The following is a 13317-nucleotide window of genomic DNA, read 5'->3' as shown; positions in this document are numbered from 1 at the left end:
GGGTGGATTCCCTATATGGAGGACGCCTGTGCGTGGAATCTTTTAATGTGGGGAGACTGGTGCACGGTCAGCCACCACACAGTCCTTGGCATTGAGCGGGCCAGGGTCCAGTGGCATGGAAACCAAGACGACTGGGGACCCGTCTTTGCTGCAGCCTTCATCCGCCTTCCCAGCCGTTGTGGTGCATTCCGCTGCCGCCAATCTTCCGCCTGGTCCACCGTTGAGGCGGTTTTCACTATTCGCCCATAGCTGGGGTTATTTACCCATAGCTGGGACAGGGGTTGACTGGGCACCAGGGCATGTCCACACACCGGTGGGCCTGCATGCCCCGTCTCTGGGGCCCCCTGCTGCTCCGAGATCCCGTACAACTTAGCCTGGAACCGCGAGGTTCCAGTTACCGTGTGTGGCCACGAGGAGGCATGTACGAGTCTTGACAATGGAGAGGCTATGTACCGGCTGAGGAGGCTTATGCACTCGGCTCCTCTTTTCGCCCTCTGAGACAGAGGGCTAGCCGGCGGCACTAGCTGAAAGCAATGAGTATCAGGCAGAAGCAGCATGCAGCATAGCAAGCAAAAGCGGCATGCAGCATGCACTAACTACAGGTACTACTACTCCAAGGCTACTGCACTAGACGCATCACATCGCCCTGTGCGATGTTTTCTGCACACACACACATATATATATATACATATACATATATATATATGTATATGTGTATATATATATATATATGAATATATTGAATATATATATATATATATATATATATATATATATATATATATATATATATATATATATATATATATATATATATGTATATATATATATATGTGTGTATATATATATATATATATATATATATATATATATATATATATATATATATATAATATATATACATATATATATATATATATATATATATATATATATATATATATATATTATATATATATATATATATATATATATATATATATATATATATATACATATACACACACACTTGAAGAAAAATGGGCTGCATGGTCGAGTGGCCAAAAAGTTCAATTTTGGTCTAATCACTCCAAATTACTTTGTTCCAGAAGTTTTGAGGTTTGTCTCTGTGCTGTTTGGCGTAATGTAAGCGGATAATTTGTGACATTTGTGCAGAAATGGCTTTCTTCTGGCGACTCGACCATGCAGCCCATTTTTCTTACAAGTGCCTCCATATTGTGCATCTTGAAACAGCCACACCACAATTTTTCAGAGAGTCCTGTATTACAGCTGAAGTTATTTGTGGATTTATCTTTGCATCTCGAACAATTTTCCTGGCAGTTGAGGCTACAATCTTTGCTGGTCTACCTGAATCCCTCATTTTCCACTTCTTAATCAGCGTTTGAACACTGCTGATTGGCATTCTCAATTCCTTGGATATCTTTTTATACCCCTTTCCTGTTTTATGCAGTTCAATTACCTTTTCTCGCAGATCCTTTGACAATTATTTTTGCCTTCCCCATGACTCAGAATCCAGAAACATCGGTGCAGCACTGGATGAAAGATGCAATGGTCTGTCAGAAGCCCAGAAACTCACTGACCTTTTATACACACACATTAATTACTAACAAACATGTCACAGGTGAGGATTGGAACCTTGATTGGCCATTCAAAACCTGTTTGTGTCAAATTTTGTGCATGTTATCAGATCAAAGTCACTGGGGTATGTAACTTTTGATCAGGGTCATTTGGGTACTTTCTTTTGTCATTTTGATTTAAAAAGAGTAAACACAGTTGTTTGCCAATAAATAGCTTCACACAACCATTAAGCATGAGTGGAAGAAAGGTTTTTGTGTTATCATTCATATTCTCTGAAGAAATGGCCAAGAAATCATAAATTCTCCCAGGGTATGTAGACTTATGAGCACAACTGCATGTATGTATATATATATAAGAAAAACCCAGACATCATCTTTGTAGTCATTTTTCTCCTGAGTGGACTTCAGTCTTCCTTTACAATGAGTGAAGCTGCACGAAACTTTGTGTCTGCAATTGTAAATAATTTAGTTTTTATGTTTTGTGTTTCTTGTAGAATCTATATAAAGTAATATACATTAGCCTATTGTTAAAATAATGAAAAAACATCATTAAATATATTTGTTTTATTGTATTGTTACATTAATAGCTGTTGTATTATTATAGGATGGCTTGTTAAAACATTTCATAGGATTTTCAGAGGGAGGAAAAACCAAGACATTTAATATAAAATGTAAAATGAATAAATACATAAAAAGAAAAAGAAAAAAAATGGTTAAAAGCCATCGTCCCGGGGAGCATTTCATTTTGTCCTGTGCATTTTTTTTTACCGTCCCCGGGACGATAAATTGATCTATAAATATTTACAGCTAAAAAGAGTTAAAAGGGAATTGATTGATTTGTACATGTATTTGATATTGATTATTTGAAAAACACTGACACTGAATTGAGTTGTTTCTACTCAATAGCCTAACAAAGGGTTAACTAAAAGACTGCATGTTCCACAATGCATTGCGGCAAACCGGATGTTAGAAAGACCGGGAGCAGGTGCATTGTGGTTGTTGAGAATGAGGATTACGAGCCTACGGGTGATGAATGAATGACAGATAATAAGATATAAGAATCGTTTTGTACCGTTTGTATGCCCATTTTTTTCTTATATAAAGTACAACTTTATTACACATTTTTCGACGTCCTGTCCAATACTTTGATCGTAGTTAATCTACAATCGCAACTGTCTATCAACTGTATGTCCCTGTTCACTTACAGTACATAGACGCCTGCATTGTTGATTCTGAAGGCGTCTGGCAGATTTCGTACTGCATGGCAACATAAGCTAGCTGAATTCTGATTGGATACAAACTAAAACTAAAAACAACAGCACTGGAACGTGAATCATATAACATGGAAAGAATATGAATATTTGTAAATATTTAGGGAAAGTAAATTAAAAAATGAATGTATCTTTAATTATGATCATGATTTCTGGTTATGTTAGGCCAGCAGAGAAGGCCTTGCTGGCCCTGACGGCACACCACTGTCAATCAGCATCTTGATATGCCACACCTGTCAGGTGGGATATAGTGTATCATCTTGGCAAAAAAGAAATGCTCACTAACACAGATTTGCAAACAATTTTTGAGACGAAAAAGTCTTGTGTGTATAGTAACAGTTTTAAATCTCAACTCATGAAAAATGGAGCAAAACAAGTTTATATTTTTGTTCAGTATATATTAACAATGGTATGTGCTATAGATAATTAGATATGTAGACCCAGGACACGTTGGGAAGTCTATCTCTCCTGGCTGGCCTGGGAACGCCTCGGGATCCCCTGGGAGGAGCTGGACCAAGTGGCTGGGGAGAGGGAAGTCTGGGCTTCCCTGCTTAGGCTGCTGCCCCCCGCGACCCGACCTCGGATAAGCGGAAGAAGATGGATGGAAGTTTGGTTCTTTTATTAATTTATTATGGGTCTACTGAAAATGTGACCAAATCTGCTGGGTCAAAAGTATACGTACAGCAATGTTAATATTTGGTTACATGTCCCTTGGCAAGTTTCACTGCAATAAGGCGCTTTGGTAGCCATCCACAAGCTTCTGGTTGAATTTTGACCACTCCTCTTGACAAAATTGGTGCAGTTCAGTTAAATGTGTTGGTTTTCTGACAATGGACTTGTTTCTTCAGCATTGTCCACACGTTTAAGTCAGGACTTTGGGAAGGCCATTCTAAAACCTTCATTCTAGCCTGATTTAGCCATTCCTTTACAACTTTTGACATGTGTTTGGGGTCATTGTACTGTTGGAACACCCAACTGCGCCCAAGACCCAACCTCCGGGCTGATGATTTCAGGTTGTCCTGAAGAATTTGGAGGTAATCCTCCTTTTTCATTGTCCCATTTACTCTCTGTAAAGCACCAGTTCCATTGGCAGCTAAACAGGCCCAGAGCATAATACTACCACCACCATGCTTGACAGTAGGCTTGGTGTTCCTGGGATTAAAGGCCTCACCTATTCCCCTCCAAACATATTGTTGGGTATTGTGGCCAAACAGCTCAATTTTTATTTCACCTGACCACAAAACTTTCCTCCAGAAGGTCTTATCTTTGTCCATCCATGTGATGTCATGAAATACATTTATAAAAGAACCAAACTTCATGAATGTTTTTTGTGACCAACAAGTATGTGCTCCAATCACTCTATCACAAAATAACAAGAATTGTAGAAATGATTGGAAACTCAAGACAGCCATGAAATTATGTTCTTTACAAGTGTATGTAAACTTTTGATCGCGACTGTATTTTATTGAATATATCAAACATTTCTTCTCAGCAGGCCCATACTCACCTCTGCATGCAGGTGGTCATGGTCATAGTTAGAGACAATTCCAAACGAGTCGTTATCATGTCCATCATTGATGTGCAGTGTTTCACACCCATTCATTTATTTGTGGTGGCCCGCCACGAAAGAATTACATCCGCCACAAATTAAAAAAAAAAAATTTTTTTTTTTTTTTTTTTTTCCGTCCTGTCCAGCTTCTCAGGCAAATCATATAGTTGATGTAGATGCCCATATAGGCTGTTCAGATTTACTTTACAAAAGAGAAGTGTAGGATACTTCTCTTGTTGCCTTATTTGTATTTGACCACTACTGTTTTCTGTTTATTTGTTACTGACTGTGGCAGGACACCTCTGCCTCTGTTTCACTTTATGTTGCTGGTAAATAATATGGTTGTAGTAGTAGGCTAAAGTTAAATTATTTAGTATGCACTAATTAAAGGGGCAGAGCTTTAAGAGACATTTTAGCTTTTATATTTTATAAGATATATTTTTTTGTAAGAAACACAATTAATAAATATATTTCAGTGAATAACTTATTGTTCAAATCTGTATATAAATATGTACATAAAGTGTTGTAATTATATTGTAAAATGGATGGATGGATGGATGGATGGATTGACGTTTAAAGCAAAACTGTTATTAATTAGTAAGTATACATTTTTTGAGCCTTTTTAGAGAAAATCATATCATTGTAGTAAATTATGCAAATTACTCGATGATGTCATGGTGACCACGCCCATAGCCACGCCCCCACCGCCACAGGTATCTTGGCAGTTTATGGGAAACACTGATGTGCCAGCACAACCATGTCTCATGTCGACCTTCAGCATGCCGCAAGTTTTTATGTTGGAGGACGAAGTCATCCCTGGTTAAGCTACTGAGGCAAAGTGAAATGAAGTTGTCTTTACCATCCACTGCTTTTCAGAGTGATGCCTTGACACATGTATTTATGTACAAATATTGATTGCGATTGACACTGTCAGAGAGGATGTGTTCAGAATAATAGGAAATGTGAATATAGCAGAAAACACCATGTGATATTACAACCTATTGCAGGGGCGGGCAACCCAAACACGTTGAAAGAGCCACATTGGATAAAAAATGGATTTGTCTGGACCCGCAAAAAAATTAAAAGCCTTATATAAGTGTTATAATTAAGGCAACACATGACGTAAGTGTCTATATTAGCTATAATAGCCTCCTATCAAAATGATAATGTGTCATGGGCTCAATCTTTTTTGACAAAAATGTTGAAATTTAATACTTATTCTACACATTTTTGCAACATTGGAAACCATTAGTCAATCAGAGGCTACTCGGAAGGTGATATAACTCCTGGAAATGACTTGCATTTAATGGCCAAAGGTATAGACGTGTGTGTCCAAGTTAAAGGAAACAGCAGGCTGTCTTCTTTTAATAGATTTATTACAATATTTGGCAAGCTGGTGTAACGGAGTTAAAATACACCTTTGTTATGTATTATATTTTGTTTGTGAATTTTATCTCCAAATAGTTCTCTTTTCTGCTCGCCTACCAGAGGGCGGTTTGATATCTTTTTGTCCCTCCTGAGCTCCTGTAGTCCTCCAGCGTTGGGTAGCCCCGCCCTTCTCCGCTCACAGAAAAGTTTCACATGGCTGAGGGTGAGTCTCGGTCGGACGATCCCACCGACCTTTTGTTTGTTTTTCGGTAGAAATGAGGTCTTTAATTAATGAATGTGTGTACCAAGAATGTGAACATGTTTACCTGTGTTGTCCTCTAGTTTTAAGTTCAGATTCCAGGCAACATTACATCGCTAAAATTGGCGCCAACCGGCCGCTCCCTGTATGAGACTTGTTCCGTGTGTGTGTGCGTGCGTGCGTGCATATATGCGCGTAAGTAATGAGACTTGTTCAGTGTGAGCGTGCGTGTGCGCGTGTGTGCGCGTAGGTAATGAGACTTGTTCAGTGTGAGCGTGTGTGTGCGTGCGTGTGTGTGTGCGTGGGTAATGAGACTTGTTCAGTGTGTGCGTGTGAGTAGGGTATGAGCATACTTGCCAACCTTGAGACCTCCGATTCCGGGAGGTGGGGGGGTGGGGCGTGGTCGGGGGTTGGGGGCGTGGTTAAGAGGGGAGGAGTATATTTACAGCTAGAATTTACCAACTCGAGTATTTCATATATATATATATATATATATATATATATATATATATATATGAAATAGTTGACTTTCAGTGAATTCTAGCTATATATATATATATATATATATATATATATATATATATATAAAATACTTGACTTTCAGTGAATTCTAGTATATATATATATATATATATATATATATATATATATATATATATATATATATATATATATATATATATATATATATATATATATATATATATATATATTTATTATATCATATAAATAAAATACTTGAATTTCAGTGTTCCGGAGGCTATCCAGTAGATGGCAGTATTGTCCTGTTTAAGAGTGTCACAACATTGCTGTTTACGGCAGGCGAACTGCTTTACGGTAGACGAAAACGTGACTGCTGTTGTTGTGTGTTGTTACCGCGCTGGGAGGACGTTAAAGGCCTACTGAAACCCACTACTACCGACCACGCAGTTTATATATCAATGATGAAATCTTAACATTGCAACACATGCCAATACGGCCGGGTTAACTTATAAAGTGCAATTTTAAATTTCCCGCCACACTTCCGGTTGAAAACGTTTTATTATGCTGACGTATGCGCGTGACGTCAATGGTTGGTACGGAAGTATACGGACCCGTTGAATCCTATACAAAAAACTCTGTTTTCACCACATAATTCCACAGTATTCTGGACATCTGTGTTGGTGAATCTTTTGCAATTTGTTTAATGAACAATGGAGACTGCAAAGAAGAAAGTTGTAGGTGGGATCGGTGTATTAGCGGCGGACTACAGCAACATAACCAGGAGGACTGAGAGATGGATAGCAGACGCGCTAGCCGGCGAACTCACCTTAACTTCCTCCGTCTCCGGGCCGCCAACCGCATCTGTGATCGGGTGAAGTCCTTCGTCGCACCGTCAATCGCTGGAACGCAGGTGAGCACGGGTGTTGATGAGCAGATGAGGGCTGGCTGGCGTAGGTGGAGAGCTAATGTTTTTAGCATAGCTCTGTGAGGTCCGGTTGCTAAGTTAGCTTCAATGGCGTCGTTAGCAACAGCATTGTTAACCTTCGCCAAGCTGGAAATTATTAACCGTGTATTTACATGTCCACGGTTTAATAGTATAGTTGATCTTCTGTCTATCCTTCCAGTCAGTGGTTTATTTATTTTGTTTCTATCTGCATTTGAGCCCGATGCTATCACGTTAGCTTAGTAGCTAAAGAGCTTCACCGATGTATTGTCGTGGGGATAAAAGTCACTGTGAATGTCCATTTCGCTTTCTCGACTCATTTTCAAGAGGATATAGTATCCGAGGTGGTTTAAAATACAAATCCGTGATCCACAATAGAAAAAGGAGAGAGTGTGGAATCCAATGAGCCAGCTTGTACCTAAGTTACGGTCAAAGCGAAAAAAGATATGTCTTGCACTGCATTCTAGTCCTTCACTCTCACGTTCCTCATCCACAAATCTTTCATCCTCGCTCAAATTAATGGGGTAATCGTCGCTTTCTCGGTCCGAATCGCTCTAGCTGCATTGAAAACAATGGGGAATTGTGAGAAGATTTTCAACTGTTGACGTCACGCTACTTCCGGTACAGGCAAGGCTTTTTTTATCAGCGACCAAAAGTTGCAACTTTATCGTCGATGTTCTCTACTAAATCCTTTCAGCAAAAATATGGCAATATCGCGAAATGATCAAGTATGACACATAGAATGGATCTGCTTTCCCCCGTTTAAATAAAAAAATGTCATTTCAGTAGGCCTTTAATGAAACTGCCTAACAATAAACCCACATAAGAAACCAAGAACACGCCCTCGATCATTCTACAGTTATAACGTGATTGGGCAGGCACGCTGTTTATATCGTGGGAAAGCGGACGTGAAAACAGACTGTCGCCGCTGTCCCCACTCAGGTCCGCATGGAGCTGGAGGGGGCGTGGCCTCCAGCTCCGGCTGAATTCCGGGAGATTTTCGGGAGGAAATTTCTTCCGAGAGGTTTTCGGGAGAGGCGCTGAATTCCGTGAGTCTCCCGGAAAATCCGGGAGGGTTGGCAAGTATGGGTATGAGACTTGTTCAGTGTGTGCCTGTGCGTGCGTGTGTGCTTACGTGCGTAGGTAACGAGTGTTATTCTGTGTGTTTAGGCGCAAGCCAAAGAAAGACGGGATACCGACATTGTCTGATTGTCACCCGCAGGTTTGTGGTTTTATTTTATTTTCTAAGGTGTTAACTATAGCAAATGTTGCATGTTTTGTTCTGCCACAGAATGGCGCTTAGAATGTATATTTCAATATTTTACAGACTGTTTGTATCTGTCTTTTTCATTGTAAATTGTTAAAGATGTATATGTACATGGACAGAAAAGTTTCACATGGCCGAGGGCGCAAGCCAAAGGAAGACGGGATACCGACATTGTCTGATTGTCGCCCGCAGGTTGGAAGGAAAATAATAAAGCTGAGAACAGTGGAAAAAGTCTCATCATTGTGCCGACCCAGAACTCTTACACTGAACTGTTACACTAGGTAATGTTTGCTGTGGTCTGGAACAACATGGCACACAAACAACTATCAGAAATGCAGCCAATATTACATACAGATAATGTGTCATGATACATGCACAACCAAATGATATACAAAGGGGATAAAAGTAAAGGATATTAAATGAGCGCAAATATAGCTACAAATGAGGTATAATGATGCAATATGTACAGTACATACAGCTAGCCTAAATAGCATGTTAGCATTGATTAGCTTGCAGTCATGCACTGACCAAATATGTCTGATTAGCACTCCAACAAGTCAATAACATCGACAAACCGCACCTTTGTGCATTCAAGCACAGTATAAAATGTTTGGTGGACAAACTGAGACAAAGGAGTGGAAGATTTTCCATGTAAACAAACTGTTACGTCACAGTCCACACTATGGTGAGTTCAAGAACTGCCAAAATTAGTAGGACAAAACAATGTTCTCATCAGTGAAGCATACTCACAAACATATTAAACAGTGAGATTTCTAACAATTGGGAAGGTTTGTGTCATGTTGGTCCTCAAACCAAAAACATACTGAAACAAAAAAATTATTTTCCCCCATCTTTTTCCATTTTCGTTACTTTTAAAAAAAATGCTCCAGGGAGCCACTAAGGCAGCACTAAAGAGCCGCATGCTCTTGATGAAAATAGTCTGACTTATCATAAAAGTCAGACTATTTTCATCATTTTTTTCTCTCCATAAAATTCCAACATTTTTCAACCCACTTCAACCGTTCCACCGTCAAAACATTCCTCTTAATCAAGACAAAAAAACAAAGTTGTTTTTTGAACTGGAAAAACTGCCGGTTTTCCCGAAATTCCAGGAATTCCGTAATACCAATTATCAATTAAAAATGTTAACATTTCGCGACTTTTGAAAAATTCCAACACCAACCATTTCAACTCATTCTGAACATTCAAGTTAAAAAAAAAAAGTTAATTTATAAAAAAAATCCCTCTTTTCCCAGAATTCTCAAATGTTCATGAAATTCCCATTAAAATGATTGGGACATTTTTACAAAGTTCCACAACTGTCACATTTTTTTTATCCGACTGAAACTGTGCCAACTTGAAAATATTCAGCCTCTTCAGGAATTGTGTGCTCCCTTTCAACAATTCTAAAAAAAAATCCCGGATTTCATTTTTCAACCTATTGAAACCATTCCAACATCAACACATTTCACTCATCCTGGACATTCAAACTAATACATTCCCAAGTTCAAAACCAAATTCCGTTTTCTTGGAAATTCAAACTCTTCAACATTCAAACCATTCCAACATTTAAACTATTCTTACATTCATACTACATTCTGTCAGCATTGGAATTGCGTCATCTAGTTTTAATATTATTGTACCTTATTATTATAATTTCTTATAATTATAAATTACAATTCCTGCAACCATTTGTCATTATTCTCATAAAAATGTTATATTGTGACTTATCCTCATAAGGTTTCCAACATTATCCTTGTAACATGACATATTATTTATATTAATTATAATCACAACTTAATCTCAAAAAAATTTGTACTTCATCCTCATAATGTTACAACCATACTTGCCAACCCTCCCGAATTTTCCGGAGACTCCTGAATTTCAGTGCCTCTCCCGAAAATCTCCCGGGACAACCATTCTCCCGATTTCCAGCCGGACAACATTATTGGGGGCGTGCCTTAAAGACACTGCCTTTAGCGTCGTCTCTCACCTGAAAAGGAGACTATTATATATGTCTCCGTTATCCATAGGTTTACCTATAACTCATAAAGTAGGCAGGCACGGAGCTATTTCTCAGCGTGTGTTTATTCCAGCCGGCACGTTAATACACTGACACACAACATCGGATTCCCATCATGCATTGCTTCAAAACAACGGCAAGTAGTAATGTCCAACATTTCCAGCCGGACAACTATTGGGGGCGTGCCTTAAAGACCCGAGGGTGTAACATATGCCGAGACAAATATGGCTATGCTGATAGCTGCAAGCAACATCCCGTTCTCATTTGCGGATGTTTTCAACAAATCCGTGAAGGATATGTTCCCGGATTCATATATATATATATATATATATATGTATATATACATATATATATATATATATATATATATATATATATATATATATATATATATATATATATATATGTAGGGATGATATAGCCTCTTGTGTCACGACGTGGACTATGATGACGCCCTGGAAGAGTTAGGGCTGCATGGGATTCTGGGTATTTGTTTTGTTGTGTTTATGTTGTGTTACGGTGCGGATGTTCTCCCAAAATGTGTTTGTCATTCTTGTTTGGTGTGGATTCACAGTGTGGTGCATATTTCTAACAGTGTTAAAGTTATTTATACAAGCACCGTCAGTGTAACCTGTATCGCTGTTGGCCAACTATGCTTTGCATTCACGTGTGAGTGCGTGCTGAAGCCGCACATACTATGTGACTGGGCCAGCATTCGCTGGACTGGGTGAAAAGCGGACGTGACGATTTTTGGGAGCGGCACCGGGGAGGGTTGGCAAGTATGAGAATTAGGAATTAGCGGTGAATGCGGTGTTACCGCGGCACCGCCACTGAATATAATCGGCGGGCAAGCTCTAGTGTTAATTTGATATTGCCTCGAGGGCCAAGTGAAATTACACGGCAGGCAAAATTTGGCCCGCGGGCCAGAATTTGACACCCATGCTTTACAACAATTATACCATAAATTGGTTGGATTACATTTGCATTAGTTTTGCTTTCCATTCTACAAACGTCAGAGATAACCACAACACGGAAAACATGAACCGGCTGGGCAAACCAGGCCAAACAGTTATATAAAATAAAGGTGTGGTTTACAGTATAAAGAGGGCACTAAGTATACTAGGTGGCAGTTTTTCGAGGTTTCAGCACATTTTTCAGATTCACCAAAATTAGAGATGTCCGATATATGCGTTAAAGTGTAATATCGGAAATTATCGGTATCAGTTTTTTTATTATCGGTATCGTTTTTTTATTTTTTTATTTTTTTAAATTAACATAAAAACACAAGGTACACTTACAATTAGTGCACCAACCCAAAAAACCTCCCTCCCCCATTTACACTCATTCACACAAAAGGGTTGTTTCTTTCTGTTATTAATATTCTGGTTCCTACATTATATATCAATATATATCAATACAGTCTGCAAGGGATACAGTCCGTAAGCACACATGATTGTGCGTGCTGCTGGTCCACTAATAGTACTAACCTTTAACAGTTAATTTTACTAATTTTCATTCATTACTAGTTTCTATGTAACTGTTTTTATATTGTTGTACTTTCTTTTTTATTCAAGAAAATGTTTTTAATTTATTTATCTTATTTTACTTATTTAAAAAAAAGTACCTTATCTTCCCCATACCTGGTTGTCCAAATTAGGCATAATAATGTGTTAATTCCACGACTGCATATATCCGTTGATATCGGTATCGGTTGATATCGGTATCGGTAATTAAAGAGTTGGGGAATATCGGATATCGGCAAAAAGCCATTATCGGACATCCCTAACCAAAATGGAAAGACGGTAGGGATAACTTTTTTTTTATTTCCGAAAGCGTTTGTTTACATGTATGAAAATAAAAACTTTTATTATTTCATGAAATTTAAAATGCCATTCTGTACTATAACAAAACAGTAGAATTTGATCAGGTATTTATCTTGCAAGGATAAAGTCGGAAAACTTCCAAGACTACGTTGTAACATTATGAGGATGAAGTACACATTTTTTTGAGAGTAAGTTGTGATTATAATTAATATATACAGTATATAATATGTCATGTTACAATGATAATGTTTGAAACCTTATGAGGATAAGTCACAATATAACATTTTATGAGAATAATGAGAAATGGTTGTAGGAATTGTAATTTATAACTATAAGAAATTATATGAATAAATTATAATAATATTAAAACTAGATGACGCAATTCCAATGCTGACAGAATGTAGTATGAATGTAAGAATAGTTTAAATGTTGGAATGGTTTGAATGTTGAAGAGTTTGAATTTCCAAGAACACCGGAATTTGGTTTTGAACTTGGGAATGTATTAGTTTGAATGTCCAGGAGGAGTGGAATGTGTTGATGTTGGAATGGTTTGAATAGGTTGAAAAATGAAATCCGGGAATTTTTTTTAGAATTGTTGAAAGGGAGCACACAATTCCTGAAGAGGCTGAATATTTTCAAGTTGGAACAGTTTGAATCGGATAAAAAAATGTGGGAGTTGTGGAACTTTGTAAAAATGTCCCAATCATTTTAATGGGAATTTCATGAACATTTGGGAATTCCTGGGAAAAGAGGG

The 13317-nt window shown here is 38.1% G+C and overlaps 1 protein-coding gene across 1 annotated transcript in view; it reads left to right on the top strand.

Moving 5' to 3' along the window:
• Nucleotides 1-5946: 5946 nt before the first annotated feature.
• Nucleotides 5947-13317, top strand: part of LOC133645063 (DNA dC->dU-editing enzyme APOBEC-3F-like) — a 51789-nt gene continuing 44418 nt past the window's right edge. Inside the window, exons 1-2 of the mRNA XM_062039849.1 lie at nucleotides 5947-5988; nucleotides 8621-8672. Coding sequence (XP_061895833.1) covers nucleotides 5979-5988; nucleotides 8621-8672 — 62 coding nt within the window. The 5' untranslated portion in view covers nucleotides 5947-5978. The remainder of the gene's footprint in view (nucleotides 5989-8620; nucleotides 8673-13317) is intronic.

Source organism: Entelurus aequoreus, linkage group LG28 (genome assembly GCF_033978785.1).
Source record: "Entelurus aequoreus isolate RoL-2023_Sb linkage group LG28, RoL_Eaeq_v1.1, whole genome shotgun sequence".
Taxonomy (NCBI): Eukaryota; Metazoa; Chordata; class Actinopteri; order Syngnathiformes; family Syngnathidae; genus Entelurus; species Entelurus aequoreus.
The sequence above is the reverse complement of the archived record's forward strand: the minus strand, read 5'-3'. Positions and strand labels throughout refer to the sequence as shown.